Genomic DNA, 22,205 nt, shown 5'->3' with positions numbered 1-22,205 from the left:
ACCAACAAGAGCCAGCTCTTTCGGGTCCCAAGCGGCTCTTCATAATACCACTTATACATTTTATAAATCAGCCAAATGTAGCCCGTTTTGACTTATGAATCGTATGTGTAGGCCTATATATCACTTAAATTATTCAATACATCCTATTAGTATTCAAAAGTAAAAATTGCTGTAGCCGATTGTTTTCATTGCATTCTCGCCCCTCACTGCTTGCTTAATGGTATGATCCTTGTCTATCCACACTTTATTGGTTGCATGCATGCACGTGACAGTCACTGCACACACGCATAGCATGCACAGAGCACCTTCATATCATTCTGCCTAGGCAAACTTTATGTATATATATATATTTTTTTTTTAAAAAGCAGACTCCCATCGTTCACTTAAAAGAGCCTGCACTTTGAACCGGCTCGTTCACGACCGACCCATCACTAATCAGAACATGCTATGGAGTACAATAAAGCACAGCGTCACACCTCAGACAGCTGGCATTTGTTAACAAAACATATTACCATGTGTCTCTTGAATAAAACCCGGATCATCAGTCGCAGTAAACGATAGCCAAAGCCATTGGCATTACTTAGAATATACTTAGAGTCTGTTGATACTTATAGAATATCAACAGACCAGGAAATATAAACGTTAAATACTGCATTGCCTCGTAGTAGCTTGTGTAACGTAGTTTAGTGAAATTATAAGACAGCGATCGTCTAATGAAGGGTAATAAATCAGCTCTGTCGTTATTTTTGAGTTCTGAGTTTCAAATCAGAATTCTGAGCATAAATTCAGAATTCTGACTTTAATCTCACAGGCTAAATCTCACAGGCTAAAGAAGGGAAGTTTCTTACAGGCTACCTGTAAGAAGTTTCTTACAGGCTACCTGTAAGAAACCAAGTTCAATGAAAGTCACAATGCGACACACAGGAAGGGGACCACACTCTGACCGAAGAAGGCGATGTAAGAAAAAATATCAGAGTGTGCAGGAAAACACTTTGCAAGCACGAGAGCAAAGATAGCATTTGTGCATACAGGTGCATCAGTTGGCTTCTGCTTCACTTTATGTGCGATCAGGGAATTACTGAGCTTGAGGGCAGTTACAGTGCTTGCAATAATGATTTGTGTGCACGGATGTGTTAGTTGTTTTTGCTCTCGTTTTTTGGCAGTGATATGCCGCCATATATGGGTGCGTGTACGTGTTAGTGTGTGCGCTTGAATATGAACAACCAATGAATTGCTATGCTTGCTCGTAGCATCAAACTGTTTCCTGGCCACAAAGAAACCGTCATTGAGGAGCTATGGGCGTGTCAGTCGTTAGCCAATCATCTGTGTCGGGCACTCCGTCTGTCTGTTTCGCTCCGTTTGTGTCTCTTGCCGAGTTTGTGTCTCTCGCCGTGTCTGTGTCTCTATCTCTGGAGCTCCACTGGACAGAAGCAGCAATCTCTTCCTCTCTCTCTTCCTCCCAAGTCCTGGTTTCCTTTCTGTCAGGAGACAAATGTTTTGAATGTAAATAATGGACTGCAGTCTGTGCAGTCAGTAATCACAACTATAGTCTGTCCATTATCACAGTTACAATCTGTCCTTTATCACAGCTAGTTTATGCTTTATCACATACACAGGTGGTCCAGCATCACAGCTACAGTGTCCATTATCATAGTTACAGCCTGTCCTTTATCACAGCTACAGTCTGTCCTTTATCACAGCTACAGTCTGTCCTTTATCACAGCTAGTCTGTTCTTGATCACAGCTACCGTCTGTCCTTTATCACAGCTACAGTCTGTCCTTTATCACAGCTACAGTCTGGGCTTTATCACAGCTACAGTCTGTCCTTTAACACAGCTAGTCTGTTCTTGATCACAGCTACAGTCTGGGCTTTATCACAGCTACAGTCTGTCCTTCATCACAGCTACAGTCTGTCCTTTATCACAGCTACAGTCTGTCCTTTAGCAGTTACAGTCTGTCCTTCATCACAGCTACAGTCTGTCCTTTATCACAGCTTGTCTGTTCTTGATCACAGCTACAGTCTGGGCTTTATCAATGTCTCAGAGGGCTTAACTCCCAGCCCTCAATAGAAGTAGGTTCCAAGCCACAGTGAGCACAACTGAATCTTGAGTCAAAATAATTAAAATAATCAAAACAGGACACAAACCCCCAAAGGATTCCTGAACATCGTCCTGCTCAACCCGCCGGGTTGACCGGTTTAACTCGCTGGGACACATGACAAGCGTGTGTTTAATTACCTTGCAAATGGTAAATGGTAAAATGGTAAAGTACAGAAAGGGTTCAGACATAACTCTGAAACATCAGAGACTATGTCAGGCGGCCAAATGGGTTCTTTCCAATCGCTCCTACGTCTGGGATATGACCAGAGAGGGGTAACAGCGGGTTGGAATGAAAGGTGGAAAAGCCTGTGTGTGTGTGTGTGTGTGTGTGTGTGTGTGTGTGTGTGTGTGTGTGTGTGTGTGTGTGTGTGTGTGTGTGTGTGTACTGTACAGAGACCAGTCCTGTTCTGAGAAAAACATTTAGTTTTCTTAGAAGAGAGACAAAGAAATATAACACAAATATATTAATACAGTGTAGGCCTACATGGGAGGTTTTCCTCAAGAATAAATTGTTGAAATGGTTCAAATCTTAACACCACTTTTTTAGATAGCATGCTACATAGATTGCATGAATGATACCATACAAGTGTGACATGCCACATAGTATACCACACTACTTAGATAGCATGTCATATATACAGCATCCAAGACAACACACAACTTACCATGCTACACAGCATGATACCATGATACATAAACAGCATTGTACATACATAGGCCTTCTAGCTGGATACCTACAGGGCTGCTCAATTTTGGATTTTCGCTGGCGTGAGATTCTGTAGAATATTCTAATGCATACCTTATAGCAGGGTCCACGGGTCTAAATGTTGTCGATCGGAATCGATCGACAACATTTAGGGGGGGGGGGGTGGACGGACACATGTTTTGTTTATTTTTTGCTGTGAGAAAGTGGATGTGTGGCGTGTGCGTGTGTGTAAGCAGGCAAAAACGTGTGTCACACGGTGAAACCGTGAGAGTTGGCAGCTCTGTACCTACAAGGAGGTCTGAGAAATAATTCTGTTGTTTTCCATTTAACCTTGCCCCCCCAGTTAAGAATATGAACATATGCAGTGAATGAAATGTTTACAAGGCTGTTGTAGCATCGTCTCATGGGGTTCCTGTTGTTAGCGGGAGCTAATCATTAGCGCCACTGAGGTCTTGTCCCACCGCCCAGCCGCTAGCTAACAGTTGCTAAATGATTGCTGTCATTCTGAAGCCATTAGGTCACAGTTGTTTTTGGTTAATTAGGAATGTAAACAAACCTTGTTTGATTTCAAGCTAACTGGACAGTCGCCTGGGGGTTTAATGGTGTGGGCTGCAGATTGCTACCAACATGACAGTTATTATGGGATAGTTTATTTATGAGGTCAGAAATGACAGGAAACAAAAAGACCAAAGTTGTGTCTGCACAAACTCAAACAAACATTTTATTTTCCCTCTCATTTCTCCTCTCTAACGAGGGCGAGAAAGAGAGTGAAAGAAAAATGCCAACAACATGTGTCTGCTCCACAGCAACCAGAACATTTCAGAGAAACCATGATAAAAAGAAGATGTGTACATCCGTCCCTATCTCTCTCACCCTCCATGTTTGCCCCCACTCTCCCTCCCTTCCCGTCTCTCCCTCGCCAACTCTCTCTCTCCCTCTCCCCCCATCTCTCCCTCCTTCTTTTTCTGTCTCCACAGACAGAACCAGATGAGTGGCAAATCATCTTTCAGCCATTTTAAGTAGATCAAGATTTGTGTCGAAATACATCTAGCTCATTGGCCAACAAAACACACACACACACACTCACATATGCACGCTTGCACGTGCACACACACACACACACACAAGCATACACACACACACTCATGCTCACACAGACAAACACACACACACACACACACACACACACACATATATACAAACATACAGGTAGGGGGACAGGTGGTCTGTAACTTTATCAAACAATAAAACAAACCAAAACATACAATTCAATAAATTAAAGGATAAATATGAGTGTCCTGAGATCAGAGAGTTAGTCGCTGGCTCTCCAGATTGTTTTCAACTTTTTGTACAATAATAGAAACCTGACAGATCATCAATCTACCCTTTAACAGACTTGGAAAACCCTACCTTATCTACCTGCCTCTCTCTCTGGAACACACTGGCTGCACTGTCTCTCTCTCTGGAACACAGTTGTTGTACCTGAGCTACCTCTGTGTGTGTGTGTGTGTGTGTGTGTGTGTGTGTGTGTGTGTGTGTGTGTGTGTGTGTGTGTGTGTGTGTGTGTGTCTCTCTCTCTCTCTCTCTCTCTCTCTCTCTCTCTCTCTCTAACATACTGGCCTGACCTTTACCTGTCTCTCTCTCTCTCTAGATCACATTGGCCGTATCTGTCTCTCTGGAACACACTGTTTGTATCTGACCTATAGTACCTGTCTCTCTCACACAGTCACATGACTCATAGCACCAGTAAACACCTCTAAGTTTTACAAGGACCCTAATTATCCATCATGTGTCGAGCTATATGGAATGCCCCATTCCCATTGTAAGTTTGGAAGAGGTGGGTCTTTCCTAATGGATGCTTAGGGTGTTTCATAATTGTTTGGTTAAGAAAATACTTTATTCTTATTGCTACATAATGTTCCAAGGGTGTGCACTATTTCTGAATAGTAGGATACCTCTGCTTTTAATCAGTTTGAAACAGTGACGGACTGGGAGCAAAAAACGGCCCGGGCATTTGCGCATTATAACCGGCCGCGGGTAGGCTAATTGTTGACGGGGGGGGGGGGGGGGAGATAAGTAATGCGGGCCGCCGTTGCGACGGTGGGGCCGCGTGAATCCCAACAAGCATGCCGCTCCGTGATTGGCCGGCCCAAACGGCCCACGAGAGGCCAAACGGCCCACGAGAAGCCAAGCGGCCCACGAGAGGCAGCGGCCCTTCTGGCATCTGCCCAAATGCCAGACCGTCCAGTCACTGGTTTGAAATCAATTTTGCAACCGATCAACTCCACGGTCAAGTCCAACATTGAGCAGATGGTTTGCAAAAAAAATAGGCTGATAAAGTTATAGATGAAAGTAACTCACATCTAATCAGTGTTGATAACTTCAGTAAAACTGGAAAAACCTGTACAAAATAGAAAATAAAAAATCTATAAATAACACACTAATGTACTCGTTTCCATTAAGGGGACTGCCCGTCGTGGTTCATTCCTTACCTAATAGACATGTTAACCACAACCATCCAATGGCCCATTCAGTCAACAGAGAGCTGGGGTATGCACATGTTGGGGTCCACTTCTCACACCAGCCGGAGGTCAACTCCATCGGTCTCCCTCCGACACTCAGAAGCAACTCAGAACCCTCACATTTCCCTCATTTCCTACTTTGGAACATGTTCACTGTCGCTGAGCTGATCAACACTTTAGACATCTCAATCAGCCAGTGTGTGTTCTCCCTTCACACCGTAGAGCTGCAACTAGACAGCTTTATGACCGTAGTTAAGGGAGTTCAACGGTATGTAATGCTGTATCTGAATCTTAGCATGACTACCCATAATGTTGCCCCAGGGCTCCCTTGTAAAAGAAATTTCAATATCTCAATGGGACTTCACCGGGTTAAATAGGAAAAATAAAAAATAAAACAATGTACTACAAAAGTAAAACAACAGACAAATCCTGAATTTAACTTCAGCATGTGCACTAAGAGATACAAGAAACGGAGACACCGGGGGAGACCGAGAGAACATTAGAAACAGAGTGTGAGGGAGGGAGAGAGAGAGAGGACAGAGAAGAGGGTGAGATACAGAGAAAAATACAGTGAGGGAAAATAAAAGAGTGAGTGAGAGAGAGAGAGGGGGAGGAGAGAAGGTGAGAAAGAGAAAGACAGAGGGCGAGAGAGAAAGAGACGGGGGAGAAAGAAAGAGTGAGCGAATGAGAGATTGAGAGACAGAGAGAGAGAGCGAGCGAGTGAGCGTTTGTGAGACAGAGAGAAAGAGAGAGTGAGTGAGCAAGTGTTGGACAGGGGGAGAGAGAGAGAGGGAGCGAGCATTTGGCAGACTCTTTCCTTTTCTTTATTTCCCTGTCCCCCCTGCTGACAACAGCAGGTGCGGAGTTTGATGCCGTCAGCCGGTAGGTACTTCAGAAGAGAGGAGATGCCTGCATGAGGTGCGTTTTGGGTTGAATGACCTGACAACACAACACAGACCCACTCCTCCCCTCCACCTGTCCGATACATCATCCAGACTAGCTCAGATCATCCCTTGGAACGTTCATCCAATGTGTGCTCAGTCCACACGAATCAAGGATTTCCAGCCACTTGTTTTCCGCATTTTGAACCCAGGACGAGAAAGACATGCAACAGTGGTGCAACAGTGTTTATAAGCACACAAGACTTCTGCAAGTCATCGCCCCGACATGGAAGGACGCCCTAAAGACTTTGATTGGTTCTGCAAGGCAGATTTTATTGAAACTCTCAAATTCTTTCCACCCAGTTTTAGCAACAAAACCAGGGAGAATGACCCTCACTTAATGACTAATGCTATGATATAATTTCCTGTTGAGATCAGTCCCCAGGAAAATAGGCACTGTATATGTATCTCTATATATCTTTATACTTTGATCTATCACTAACACTTCTTTCTATTTATCCATCTATCTCATTCCAGCTTCATATCTATCTATTTATCTAGCCATCCATCCCTTATCTGTCTATCCATCTTAGTATCTATCTATCTCTACCTCTACTTCTACTACTACTTCTACTACTACTACTAGACCCTCATTTGGGTTCCATCCCGAGAGGAAGTATATTAAGTGCATTCCCCCTGAAATGTGAGGGGAAATAGCAAATACAAATGCTATATGCTAACCCAGCTAGCTCCCCTCCTGGACGCAAAATTATGCATTTGGCACAAAACAACTGAATATGGGTAAAACAGCCCACCAAAGGCAGCCACCTCTAAACATGACGCGTTCAACATAGCGTTCAACACGGTATGATGTCAGATTCACATTCCATAGTTTGATACACAACAATGTGCCAATCATTTTATTAAGAGACAAACTTTCATGATTAGCAGGCAAAAGAGAGAGAGTGGGACTTTTGATAGAGGGATAAATGTTTCCGTTTGGCCTACATCTCTGATATTGCTGTGTCAAATGATCTTATACTTCTCGCTCTAGGACTGTTGACTGGCATACACAGCTCTTATTAAGAGAACGGAAATTGAGTTGCGGTATTCTGGGATAACGCTGGCTTTTGCGACCCTCTTTCCGCAGAGTACATTGGTGTTCAACGGTCTTCATACATCAACAGGTCCCTGATAGCCAGATAGTCAGCCCACATAGTCACCACTCTCAACCAGCCCAGGAAAATGTTTTTGAGTGTGATGGATACCAGCAGCTCTGAGTTACGGGCTGGGCAGCTTTTATAAACTTCTTCTAAAACTGTGGGCATCGTGTGAATCATAAATCATGTGTGCCGCACTATGCTCGCTCCCTACAAGGGGAAACTTAAATCATATCTCTCTCCCTCCAAGGACCAGTAAATCAACCCCTTCCCTCTCCCTCACTCCCACCATCTCTCCTTCCACACTCTCTCTCTCCCAACATCTCTCCTTCCTTTCTCTCTCTTTCCCAACATCTCTCCTTCCTTTCTCTCTCTCTCCCAACATCTCCTTCCTTTCTCTATCTCTCTCCCACCATCCTTCCTTCCTTCCTTTCTTTCTCTCTCTCTCTCTCTCTCTCTCTCTCTCTCTCTCTCTCTCTCTCTCTCTCTTTCTCTCCCACCATCTCTCCTTCCTTTCCCTCTCTCTCCCCCTTGATGTGTTGTAAATCAGTGTGTGAGTGGAAGATTATCGCCACCATAAATAAGTCTTAACAAAGCTTTTCAGCTAACTGCTAGCATGTGTCCCATGTGAAGCATGTGGGCCCTGGGCTGCGGTACTGGGGACGGGACTCCAGTGCCCTGGGCAGGACTAGCCCCGGGCACAGCAGGGTACATACGCACAGCCCGGGGTGAAAAGCTGCCCAGCCCATAACTCAGAGCTGCTGGTATCTATCACACTCAATAACCTTTTTCCTGGGCTGGTTGAAAGTGGTGACTATGTTGGCTCAGCCCAGGGCTGGTGTGATCCAGCACAACTGAGCAGTTGATTTGAGCGGTAACTCCTGGTCCGTCTAAAGAAGAAGCCAATACTGACACACGGAAGATAGACGGAGACATGGCAGACAGACAGCCTCTTAGGCAGGGAGACATACAGACAGACAGACAGACAGACAGACAGAGGGAGAGATAGAGAATCTACTGTTTGATCGGTCACGGAGCGAGACAGGTAGTTAAGGTACAGCCTGTGTGTTCCAGAGAGAGAGGGAAAGCAGGACAGTATGTTCCAGTGTGTTGGAAGGTTCAGGTCAGGTGATACTCTATCAAACGTTTCAAAGCACATTTATTAGTTTTACACATTTATTATTTGACAGCTGCCAGTTAAGTATGTGGAGAGAAGGAAAAATATGGATACAAAATTGTGAAAAAAATGTGATCAAAATAAAAAGAACTGATGTTTGGAAAAATGTCCAAACACACCCAATGTTCCTCTTCAACAGGGCCCTTATAACCTAAAGTCATCTTAACCAGTAATGGAAATAACAGCGTTATAAATAATGGCGTTACTGACAGAGTTCTTTTTTCAGTAACGATTAATATAATTGATTACTCTTCCCATCATTATAAAGCCGTTAACATTACTTCCAAAAAATGCAGTGTGTTACTATAATTGAAGCTGTTTTTCCATCAGACCACCTAGTTCTCTCTCTCTCTCTCTTTACTGTTCTTTTTTGGTAAGTGGGCACGAGACAATCAAATGAATGATAACGATTGGCTGAGGTAGAGTAAAATGTCATGGTAAGCCAATCAGGGGTAGAGTTGGGCGGGTGTTGTTTACGCAAAGTCAAAAGCATGCATAGTCGAACTCACAACAACACAAGTGAGTCAACGTGAAACAGGAATGGCGAGCCCAAATAAACCAAAAACAGCCTTCTTTAAATGGAAGTATAGCCATTACTTTTCCCTCGAGTGTAATTGTGAAATGCACATTATGCCCTGGACAAAGTGCCTCTCCACGTCGATGTCAAGTAATTCAAACATCTTGCAACGTTGCATGCTTCCGTGCATTCCATGCTTCCGTGCATGAACATGCACATGTATTGTGAGTTCCATTAAAGAGGGGTGGAGGTGGGGTCCAAATTATTTGACACATTTGATAATTTAAAAATGTTATAGTTACTATAGTTACTTTCCACAGTAAATAGTTACTTTATAATTTTTAACTGAGTAACTAATTTAATAATAAGAAGTAGCTAGTAACTGTAACTACTTACTTTTTTAAAGCAACTTGCCCAACACTGATCGTAACCCAACTTCTCAGTAAAGGTGTTTTTGTCTCCCATTGCCCCAACGTTCACCTCTGTAGCTCAGGTCTTTTTTCATTTTGGCAAAACAGTTTTGAAATGAATGTGTCAGTAACAATGAAACAGCGTCTTGACCTTCCCTCGACACAAACAAAGGCATTTACATCTATGGCACACATTTGTCAACTGCCAACCTCCACTGTTCCCTCCATACAGTGTCAGTCCTAACTTCTCAGCTTATGCTGATTAATTAATCGCACACAGCCCATGTACAAGGTCTTCCTGTGAACACTTCAGTCTCTGCTTCGGGGTCCTGGTGTAAAGAAGTGGCCCTCTAAAGCTCTCCAGCTCAGGGACCATGCCCCATGATCTCCTTGGTCTGGCACCAGAGCACCACTGTTATACTCTTTCAGCAGTTGTCACTTCACCAAAGGTAAAGGGGTTCATCGCCATCAAATGCTTTTTCCTGGGCCAATGAAATAAGACCAGTATCTTGGCCAAAATTGCTAGAGAGGTCCAAAACCTCCTGAATCAAATGTACTTTGGTGGGGGCGGAATGGTAAAGAAGCCATGCCTATAGGGTCTGATTTACCCAGGGAAATCTTCAATCTATATTGGCATGGGCAGAATGGTAGAGAAGCCATGCATAGGGTCTGATTATTCTCAGAACCATATCACTTTATGGTGTAGAAACTAAACTAAACTCTGAAGCAGAAACTAATCAGAACTGGTGTTAGCACTAGGAATGGATGATCCAATAAGATACTGATGAGCTTGAGTACTGTGTGGTCTAATAATGTAATACAATGAATGAATTTATCTCAGAGGTGACACCCCAACAGCCAGGCTTTCATTTCACACAGCTGGCTGGAACTCCCCGATCACATCCCAGAAAGCTTTATAAAACTACAGTGAATCAATCCCCGGTGCCTTACTGCCCTGCTTAGGTGCCCTGCTAGGTTCTGGAAGCGTCATCTCCCCAGAGCACCCTGTGCCTTTTATAAGCGGGTGCTCAAGGGCTACTTTATTGGATGAAGGGCTTCAATATGCTCTCGATTTGAGTTTGTATCCTTTTTCATTGACAAAATTTAAGGTATTGGACAAGCCATCAGTATTTCCGTTTCAAACATAAATGTTGGATCACCACCATGTTAATTTAGAAGTAATGTGGCAATGATGACATGATTGAATGCCCTAGAGACTATATAACTCTTGTGGAAACAGTGTAACAACTTAAGCCACCCACCTGCTGCCTTGATGCCTTACCTAGCAGCTTCTTCCTGGCCCAAGACATACTGTGAATAGTTAACAGCCCTCTCCAATCAGGCAACTTTCCAAAAGCCTTTCTAAAAACCAATTAAACCTCTTTTAAAAAAGTGGAACCTAAATGCTTCTTCTTCTTCCATCACTTAATGTTTTCTTGGCCTCAATTAGCTGCTAGATAACTTCCATTCAGGATTTCGACAGTTCTTATTAAAATGGTTAATGATATTTGTCTACACAAAGAAAATCTTCAATATTGATGCTATTGCACCTTAGCATTCAACACTGTTCAACTCTAAATTATTTTGGACAGATTGGAAAATTGGGTTGGGCTTGGACAGGAACTTCTTTGTCTCCATTGGTAACTATTTATCTGAACTAACTAACGTGGCACATGGAGTCCCCCAAGGTTCCATTCTACGACCATCTTTATTCTACATCTACATCCACTAATCATGCAAAATAACAACATCACTTGCCATTCTTATGTAGACTTTACATAAATCGATATAGCCCTATCACCAACTGACTATCATCCTATAGACGATAGTCAGTGACAAAACTAAAATAATGACAAAACTGATATAATTGTTTTTGGTGCCAAAGATGAGAGACTGAAAGTTAGCCAGCACCTCGAGTCCCTCTCCTTAAAAAAACAAAAACCAATCCAGAAATATTGGCCGTTATTATGGATTCAGATCTAAATTTCAAATCAGATGAAATTGGCCTACGATCAACTTAAAAGACATAACAAGACTAAGAAGACATGTCAAAACAAAAGTTGTCCATATATCTTTTCCTAGGTTCTCTTTGCAGGCCTTCCAAAAAAGCTATTACATTACACCCATTCTCAAAATCCCCACATCGGCTGCATGTATGTCAGAGGATTGATTAAAGAATACTGGTGCTCACTTATAATATACATGAACCCTCTAGACATTTGCGATAAACTGGGACCAAGTCAAAGTCAAAGGTCAGAGTCAAAACAAAACATGGAAGAGCAGGATTCAGCTACTAAGCAACACATAGCGGAAATAAACTTCCTGAAGATCTGAGACTTGCTCCAACACTGACTACATTTAAATCAAGGTTAAAAATGTTTATGCTTACCTTCACTTTCTGCTAAATTATAATTCAATTTATCTTACTATTTTATTCAATTGTCTTTAATGCATTCTTTTAAATCATGTTGATTTGTCTTTGGCTGATTATTTTTAATTAAATTGTTAAATATTTTTTGTAGATTTTTTTAATCCTGTTTTATTTTATTGTATGACATGTTTTTATGTTTCGGCCTTGTGTATGAAATGTGCTGTATAAATAAAGTTGACTTGACTTGACATCAACCACACACACTCCACAACCTACACACTGACCTACACACTGAAGGCAACATGTGTTCTAAGCGAGGGGATTGACAACCAGAAATTTTCACAATTGCCAAGACAATTTTCCCAAGTGGCGATAATTCTCTGTGGAGAAAGTCTTTGCTAATAAAAGGGGGCATGTTGGACAAAGCAACTGTTTTTTGCGGTCACCTGTCTCACATCTCTTCTTCATCCTACAGTTGCGTGTCTCTCTGTGCACTGGACACAGGGGCTCAGACTTCTCTTCAGGCCTATTGGGGGACAGCTCTGCCTGGCGGGTCCTCCTCTGCCGGCCCCAGCGGAAGCCACAGGGGGCGCCGCCACGCAAACAGGGAGTCCACTCCCCCCACTCCCCCCCCGGGACCAACAAACAGTCCTCTGGAGAGAGAGAGAGAGTTAGCGATAGAGGGGGAGAAAAGAGATGGGGGGGAGAAAGAGAGAAAGACAGAGAGGGGGAGGGAGGGAGAGGGGGAGGGGAGGGGGTAGAGAGAGAGATGGTGAAGGATATAGGCAAGTAGAAGGTGGAGGGATGAGATGAAGAAAGAAGGGAGGAGACAGATGAAAGAATTAATAGAGAAAGAGAGAGAGAGAGAGAGAGAGAGAGAGAGAGAGAGAGAGAGAGAGAGAGAGAGACAAAAGAGAGGCAAAGGGGAGGAGGGGAGGGTGGTGTTGAAGAGCCAGAGAAGAAAGGATGGGGGGTGAGTGGAGAGGAGAGGAGAGAGGGTGTTGGGAATTGAAAGGAAAGAGAGAGAGAGAGGGTTGGGGGTGATAGGAGAGGAGAAGAGGAGAAAGGTTTGGCGGTGAGAGCAGAGAGAGGAGGGGTTGGAGGTCGGGTTGGAGCTAAAATGTGAATACAGTATGTGAAGGATGAGGTTGTGAAGACAGATGTAGGAGCCGTCCCTCTTACCCCAAGAGAAACAGTAGGAGGTTCTGACCGCTGAGAGATCAGGAGATAAATAAAGGGAAACCCGTAGAAGCCCAGCTAATCAGAATCATGTGTCTAAACTCTGCACACCAGATCCCAGAGATAAAGACTTGCGTTATCATCCTTTATGTTCATAAGCTAGTCCGCCCCATTCAAAGAACTCAGAATATAAGTTGTACTTTAATAGTCATTCTGATACTTTAATAGTCAGTCTGATAATCTGCTTCTATGGGAAAAGATTGTTTACATTTTGTATACGTAGTGTTAAAGTAGTGTTACTTGCGTGTGTCTATGTGTAATAAACTACGTTAAAATGAGAAGAGACTTTTTTTTCAGCTTATTTTACAAGCAGTTACTACAGCACTATTTATATAGATTAACCCTTTCTTCTTCCACTAGGCTGTGCGCAATGATACATGAAGATTTGACAATCACAACACAACCTATACAACTACCTGGTATTTCTTAGGGATGTGAAAAACCTTCTCCCCAGCAGCATCACACTGAAGAGGATAATGATCATTTTTAGTGATTCAAGCTCCGTCCAAACTATCTTCAAGAGAGAGGTCAAGCCTTTACCTTGCAAGGCAGCTGGATCATGATCATTCAAATTCATGTTACCCAGCCAGTGGTTCAGATGAATCCGTGTGCTATGACAAACTACCTGATCTAGGTGATACATCATTTTTTCAAACAGTTTCCAAGGGCGACAGTCCTAGAAGGTTATGTCTATCAGGTTAGGGAAGCCTTCCAAATTATAAGATTGTCATTGCTGCAACAATTCCCGCTCGCTGCAGCAACGACACTCCACATCGGCTTGCATAGACTGGCATGCCCCACCGTCTCGGTGCACAGATGCACCGCTGTTGCCGATGAAACAGCGGTGCATCTGTTGCATCTGTTGCATCTGTTGCACAACCAACTGGTGAGCTTTTCTCACGTTTCTTCCTCCCTCTTTGCACCTTCCATTTCAACCTGGATAAGATCCTTCTAGCTAAATTTGAGCTTGAACTTATCGGGTTCCGGATTATTGTCCGATGATTGTTTCTTTAAGTGCGTTTTCAGATCAGTGTGGTTGTTTTTGGAGTGGTCACCTGTATCGTTGTGCACAGTCCAGCAGAAAACAAAAGTTATTCTGAACGAAAAAGGGCTGTACTTGAAAAGAAATGCTGTAATAGCGCTTGTATACTAAGCTGAATTCACATTTTTGGGATTTTGCAGTTTGATTATTTGCTGTGTCGACACTTGGACTGACACCGCTCTGCAAAGGTAAAACTACTCGTCAGGCCGACGGACTGACTTCTACAGCAAAGTAAAACTTTAAATGATACAAAAACATATTTTTCAAACTTGTATCAGGGAATAAACGTCCAACTCGTTTCTCTTCTCCGTGGTCTACCAGAGAGGAATCTGATCTTAAAAAAATATCTATTTCATTCCAGCAGCAGAATGTGTGAAGACTCAAAGCAAATCATATGCTGTACAGCACTAAAGAATAAAACCCTTCCCATATGTGTCTTGTCAAGACGTTTAAAGAGCTCTCCTCACAGGGCTTCTGGATCTGGAGCTGAAGAGGACTTGTCTACAGGCGGACAAACCTTGCTAACCCATCTCCAGCGCTAGTGAACTCGCCCGGGCTTACAAGATACTGACTGTGCTTGGCTAGTCAACCACTAACATCTACATGCCAATACCCTGGGCTATCAGCCTCCAGGACCACTCACCCAGGCAGTCTCTGTGATGGAGGAAGGTGCGGGCGGGACAGTGGGTCAGACACCGACCCTTGTAGAGCTGCAGACCAGGACGACACCTGGTGCAAAAATCCCTGTTGAAACACTGTTCACAGTCCAGCGACTTGCACCCTGGAAGAGCACAATGAAATGCACTTAATGGATGACGGATGGATGGACAGACAGACAGACTCACTGAATGACTGACTCTTTGACTGATTGAATAGTCGATTATATTATTATAGATTACAGATTATATGGTTATAGATTATAGAGGATATCATGATGGATTAAAGTGGACATTTTTAAAGATAATATAAAATATAGTTGATATTACAGATAAAATATGATATGACTGATTCGATTAAATGATTATACTTTATAGATTATGTAATAAATTATATTGTTTTATATTACGATGGATATTACGATACGATGGATAATAAATTATATTATGATAGATAATAGATCATATTATTATACATTATAGATTATATTATATTGATTATTTTATGATAGATTATGGATGATAATATTCCCAATTATAGATTATATTATTAAATTGATTATATGATTATACATATTATTATAGATTGATATCATTATATATTATAGAGATGATAAATTATAGATCATATTATCATAGATTAAAGATGATATTAAAGATGATATTACTCATGCAGATGTTGGCTTGCTTCCCTCTCTGTCCGTAGTGCCCGGGGGGGCAGGCCTGCAGACACACACCATGGTGGGACATCCCATCTCTCTGCAGGAACAGGAAGAGTCGCTCTGGGCAACGCACACAGCCATTGTCATGGGAACAATCCAGGCAGCTGCGGCAGTTCTCCAGGGTCTCTCTGTCACCTGGAGAGAGAGAGGCAGCCATCAGGAATGAATCAGACTCGTAATCAATCGGGTATAATTCAGGTATCAATATGTAATCAATCCGTTATCAATTGGGTATTAACGGTTAGCAATCGGTTATCAATTGGGTATCGTTTGGGTATCATTCGGGTATCAATCAGCTAGGCTGAGATATGGTCATGAATGATAGCACCATCTCATCTACCACAACGCCATTTCCATTCTCTTACTTCCTGTGAGCTGTGTGGTTGGTTAGCAGTCACCAGAGAAATGGAATAAGAACATTAAAGAGAATAACGACAAAAACTCCAACAAGAATATACAGTGAGGTTTATTTACAAAGACTTTGACAAAGCAACATCCCAAACATAACTGAGGACTGAGGACTGAGGACTGAGGTAACTGAGGAAGACATCGGAGGTCCCACCCTTCTCCCGCTAACAACGGTTCCTCCGGAGCACCAGGGCCTCCGTCAACGGTTATGTTAAACATGATGCTTCGAAGACTTAAATTAATAACAAACAAATACAGACAACATAACATTGTTTAACATACAAGATGTTAAACAATACTAGATTAACTCTAGTGTCAACAGCGGGAACCTGAAGCTTTATTTGTAAAGGTTGGGGGACTCATCCAGTCTTTCCTGGCACACACACTCCCCCCCGCACCCCATCCACATCTGAGGGGTCTGAGGGATCTGAGGGTTCAGCAGACCTCCAGAGGAGCATGGAGTAAGGTAGCGGTAAACACTAACCTTTGACCTCGCATGCGATTGCGTTGTTTTTCTAACTAAAGCCAGGTGTAGCCCAGGCTCCTCCAGGCTTTCATGATGGTATGCTAGTATTTGCCACAGGGGCAACGGGGGGGGGGAAAGTAGAGATATGAAAAGCACGTGCATGATTACACACATGACGCACTATATTGCGGCGACCAAAAGAGTAGACCACACTTCGAACACACACACATACCCACTTAAAATCACTGTTACACACAGACCTGCACACTGTCGCATATGTACACACACACTCACACACACACACACCACAAACATGCTCTCACACACACACACACACACACACACACACATTTACTGTGTTCGACATAAGGTGAGAGAGACCAAAGTGGAGAATAGCGGTATGAAAGGAGGAGAGGAAGATGATGATGATGATGATGATGATGATGATAATGCTACTGATTATGACGATTATGAAGAAGAGAGAGGAAGACAGTTAATCACTCATCATTTACTCTGAGGAGAAGGTCAGATGTCAACGCCCCTCGCCAACCACCTGGCCCCAGGAGCCATTAAGTGGCATCAGGCCTCTCACTCTCAAGCGTTACGTGACTACCTGCACACCACGCAACCCCTCTGAGAACCCACCAACCGGCTCCAACCTCCCTATGAATAAACTCTTACATTTTTCGGTTCTGGATTTTCTGTTTAGTTTCGGATCATTTTTATAACAAAACACAGACAGGACATCTTTTCGTAGTGGATCAAAAGAACGTTCTTATTCAACCTTTAGCCAACCAGCTGAGTCTCATGAGGATTCTCTTTCCCAAGAGCCGCCAGCCCAAACACAAAACAAGTGCAACACCAACCACCCAGATGGCTGCGTCGCTGGTGTCCAGCACTGACTGAAACAGCGTGATCCCCTCTGGGTCTCTGCGTTTCCTTCGGCACAGTGGTTTGGTGTCACTACAGATTGGTGTCATTATGGGTTAGCATAGCGCTAAGCAGCTGTCACAACCAGTTAGCGCTAGCACTGAGCGGGCCGTCCGACGTGTCTCTCTCTCTAATCATGGCTGAGCACCTCTCTCGCCCGGGGGAATGGTTCTAACACTTCAATGCGTTGGAGGAGAGGAGGAGACGGACAGAGTGATCCTAACAAACAGCAGGAAACATTTATCTGCTGCCGCGTCGCCTCGGTTTCTGGTGAACTTGAACAGCTAAACAGGTTTAGATTGTTACTGATCGCCTGGTATGATCGTTGTCAGCCTCACCTGAAAGTCATTAGATAATAGCACTTAGAAATAAATGTATTCATTATTTTTGTAAGCTTGATTTTTGAATTAGATTTATGTGTTATAATAATATAATTTATGTGTTTATCTATTTTTTGGTAATGTATTTGCCTTTTAGTTTTAATTTATAAAGAGGTAAAAAGATTTATTGTATTTTTTATCGAGTTAATTTAATTTATAGTGTCTTATAGTAATGATAATATAAAGGAGAAAGGCAGTAATAAATAAATTAAGCTGATAAAGTGTATTTATTATGGTTAATATATCCAATCAGATTATTTGAAAACAAATTGGAAAAGTAAACACATTGTTGTATGTTGTATAACATAATTAATATTATTAATCCCAGAATTATAATATTAATCTGATTAATCACATATGAATCCACACAGAGACAGCAACGGCAGCATGGATGATTGGTTTTGTGTCTTGCTCAAAGACAAACCAACAAGTCTACTCTTTCTCGATAAGTGGCAATACATTCATTATCTAGTTTATTTGAGTCCAACCAATACTGACAGTAGATACGGAGTGATCAATCAAGTTCAGTACTTAGTAGGGAGAGAATTACTTTATAACGACGTGCTATTATTAGTTTTTACTCCTTCAATTGATTCAACACTGGCCAACCATTAAAGTATTGTGGCTATGGACATTTGTTTCGTAATGAATAGTTTAATTTGTGTATTTATGAGGATTTACTGGCTTAGATATTACATTTTTTGTTTTACGTTTACACTTTTATTACAGCCTTTCCCAGGTGAGGCTGAGAACATTAAGGACATATAATAAATCCCAAGAGCTCTAAGTGCCAAGGTGCAATAAAAATAAGAAATAAAAAAACATGAATAGTAAAACAAAGCCAACGTCTTGTTTTATAACAAAGCATTTGAGTTTCCCAAACAAACTATGAAAACAAACTATACATCAATCAGAAACAACTTTATATTCATATTATCTTTCGGTAAATAATTAATTATTCTAAGACTAAATGTGGCATGAGTGTAATTTAAATTCAAAACATTCCACATGTATTGAGAACATATATAAAAATGCTTTGATTTTCCATCATACTTAATGACATTTAAATTGTGAGGTTGCATATGAATCCTATGCAAAGCGTAGAACCGCAAATCGCCTAGAAGTTTGATGGTAGCTCACCGGAGGGTTTGAGCGCGGAGGTGATGCGAGCAACAGTCCAGAGGATGCTCGTCACGGTGGAGAGCAACAGCAGATGCATCGGGATGGCTGGTCGAGCTCCCGCCTCACACCCATGGGCAAGGCATCGGGCACACTCCAGGGTTGGTAGTCTGAAGATGGTTAATAATCCCCCTCGAGTCACCCTCGACGGACGGAGGGAAAAGAGGAGTGTGAAAATACCGGAAGAGGTGGAGAAAAAGGAGGAGAGTCCAGGGAGACGTGGGAGAGGAGGTGGAGAGAACTTCCCCTTTCACCCACGAGGAGAGGTTGAGGTGAAGATAGGAGTGGGGTGCACAGGAGCGAGAGATCCACCTCTGCCGCTGGCACTATCGAAACATACGCTTTATGTGCCACCCACCTTAAAATTAGAGCCAAACAATCTGCACTCATCCAATTTCTCTGTTAACTCTTTAAAGGCTGTTTAACACTTTATGGGCTGGTTCAACTCTCTAAAGGCAGTTTTCACTCTCTATGGACAGTTTTAACTCATAATATACTGTGTTTTAACTCTTTATATGCCGTTTTAACTGGTTATTTTTCTCTTTATCGATTGTGTCTACTCTATATAAGCTCTGCTTTAACTCTTTATGGACTGTTTTTACTTGTAATCAATGGTGTTTTATCTCCTTATGGACTTTGATTTTGTTTGATTGTGTTGCTATAACTCTTCATGGACAGTTTAACCTCTTCAACTTCAAAAGTTCCTAAATCATTCCTTTCTGTATTTTGGACTGCATTTTAAATCTTTATGGACTGGTTGGTTGGAGCCTTTCAAATCGTTCCGGGTTTAAATGTCTTGACATCTTCATGTAATTGTCATCAGGCTAGCACTTCCTGTACGAGCAGGAAACAGGATGGTTGATTTGACTGGTAGTTCAAGGGAGATTGGAGGATTTATGGCAGAAGGCGATGCTCTTGATACCACACAGATTTCTCCCAAAGAAAAAATCTCTTTACCTCCTGCCATCTGCTTTCTCTTTACCTCTACCTCTCATTCCTTCTTGCATGTATGTCTGTCAGAACTGCGTTTCAGTAATTCAATTAGTGTTTTATTGGATTGTGTGTAAAGCCTAACTGTATTCTATACAGGAATAGCTTAGTATGTAAACAGTTAGGCATTACCTTTTCCAATAATATACACTCTAGGTTTTTAGGTGCATTGCATCTCCATCTTAGCTACAGAACATACAGCACAAAATAAACTATGGTGACAGGATTTGTGTAATCCCTAGCCACTTCTACCACAAGATGGAAAATACTTGTCTTTGCCCTTGACCTGCTCTGCTCTGCAAAGGGTATGGAAGTGGAAACAGAGTGTGGTATACGGGGGGCTTCTTTTGGACATTTACTCTAGTAGAGTCCTCCTAAAGCCGTGAAAAACCATTAACAGGAGTTTCCTAGCGGAAAGCCCTGCCCTGAGTAGGTCATTGCCCTCTACTGGCAACAAGAGGGATTGCTTCGATGGGCCCCTGTTCAGTGTCTTCTTAATGACCTGTTCCTAACTCTATTAATAGTTATGGACAATGCTAGTATTGTTGTTTTTGTGTATTAATTAATTATTTCTGAGCCTTTCTATAATACCCTGGTTGCATGTTGTAAAAAACTTTAGTTTATTTTAAAAAAGCCCATTTGGATATAGCTACAAATTTATTTGATTACAATTTTCACAGAGAGATAAATGCATGCATACCAGTCACTGAAATTTGCCATTTGTTCGGTTTATTTCAAGATGTCTTCTTGCCTGCTGTATCTCAGCCACTAACAAAACGAATTATTCCTTTAAGATGATAAAATAAGAGTAAATATTTACATATAGGCCTACTTACCCTAACATACAGTATACAACAGAAAACGTCAGGACCTTCTGTATCCCGGTAATCTTCATCTGCCTTCTGATCACTCCCTGCCTCTGTCCCTGTCTGAATCTGAAGTATCCTCTTCATCCCTAAAATTCATCTTATTTTCCTTCTTCTTCATCACTTATTTCGTCATCTCTTTCTGTGGCCTCCTCCTGCGCTCTCCAGTATAGGTCTACTGTCTTCGCCTTTTTCCTTTCCCTCCTACTCCTCTTGCGCTCTTCTCTAAATTTTCTAAAAATTGCAATATCCCCACTTTTAGCTTTCCTTTTCATTTTATATGCTGCTTGTCACTGTCGAGCTACTCTGGCCTTCAAGAGTCAAGATGTAAAAAGTTCTGGTTATAAGCGTCACATTAAAATACACTGTAGGGTCATGTAGCCTACTACTTAATCACATTGTATTTTTTATTTTCCCAATTTTTACAGTAAAGGATGTGACCTGGTGTAATTTGTGCAGCCTCCTTGCTGTGATATGAGAGTGAATTGTATAGGCCTGGTAGACAGGTTACTGCTTAGCTAATCAAATAAAAATGCGTCATCTCCTAGGTAGAATTGTGTAGTGTTGTAACTTCGCCCCCGAAACGGGGACCCCCTGTTAAACGTTATGCAGTGGGTTCAAATGTCAGTTATTAATATTTTGTATCAAGCTGTCTTGTGTTGAATAATATCAAAAATCATCGGGCAAAATGCTTCAAAACACCATGAGCGAGCACTTATGTTTAATTAATGGACGTGCTGTTATTACTGATGCAGCATGCTCAATCGCCTTTAACATACATTAAATTAATAAAATAAAAAAATATTTTGAAGTTGAATTGGTGTGTTTTAACTTTACCTGGGGAAACTGACATTACCTTCAGATGCTCAGGACACGCGAGTCATTCCACTCTTTGCCGGGCTGCGCTGCAGCAGTGCACGGCACTCCAACTCGCTTTGTGTCCCAGAGACAGTGTGAATGAATCTCCGCTATGCGCGTTCGATGCAGGGCCGTGGTAAAGTATTTGAGGGGCAGGGGGGAGCTACGATTGCATTCCCAATTATACACCTTTGGTTAGTTCATTGTTTGTTTAAATGCTCTGAGAGGCTTGTGGACATAGTGGCAGTTTATTTTTTACAAGTACAGTTTTAAGGACACAAAAGGGCCGCAAGGCTCTAAAGCCCCCCTTGCCCATTACCCCCATGTAGATCCGGCCCTGATTAGGAACAATTCTGACAGGGTTGGTATGGAAAACCTAGAACAGAGACACACAGGACATATTTTAGATAAACAGACCAAGGACGTGTGAGGTACAAGGTTGAAAGTCGTCTTTTATTGCACAATAAAAGATCACACATACCAAGTTGTGATGATGATATTGGTCCACATGGGGGAAACCGAGCTAGCGCTAGCTACAGAGCTAGCTACAAACAGAAAAATAAAACTGAATAACCCACCACACAACAGTTTTTAATTCACCATCGGAGGTTGTACGTCTGGATCAA

At 42.2% G+C, this 22,205-nt stretch overlaps 1 protein-coding gene across 1 annotated transcript; it reads right to left on the bottom strand.

Moving 5' to 3' along the window:
- Positions 1 to 1,311: 1,311 nt before the first annotated feature.
- On the bottom strand, positions 1,312 to 18,924 carry rspo4 (R-spondin 4; the record flags this gene model as incomplete). The annotated part of the gene is made up of 5 exons (XM_084464767.1): positions 18,827 to 18,924; positions 15,449 to 15,637; positions 14,768 to 14,905; positions 12,290 to 12,496; positions 1,312 to 1,478 (listed from the first exon to the last, which is right to left on the bottom strand). The coding sequence occupies exons 1-5, from the start codon at positions 18,903 to 18,905 to the stop codon at positions 1,312 to 1,314; spliced, it is 780 nt and encodes a 259-aa protein (XP_084320893.1). The 5' UTR covers positions 18,906 to 18,924.
- Positions 18,925 to 22,205: the final 3,281 nt, after the last annotated feature.

Source organism: Micromesistius poutassou, assembly GCF_964030765.1.
Source record: "Micromesistius poutassou genome assembly, chromosome: 2".
Taxonomy (NCBI): Eukaryota; Metazoa; Chordata; class Actinopteri; order Gadiformes; family Gadidae; genus Micromesistius; species Micromesistius poutassou.
This window is presented reverse-complemented; position numbering and strand designations above follow the sequence as displayed.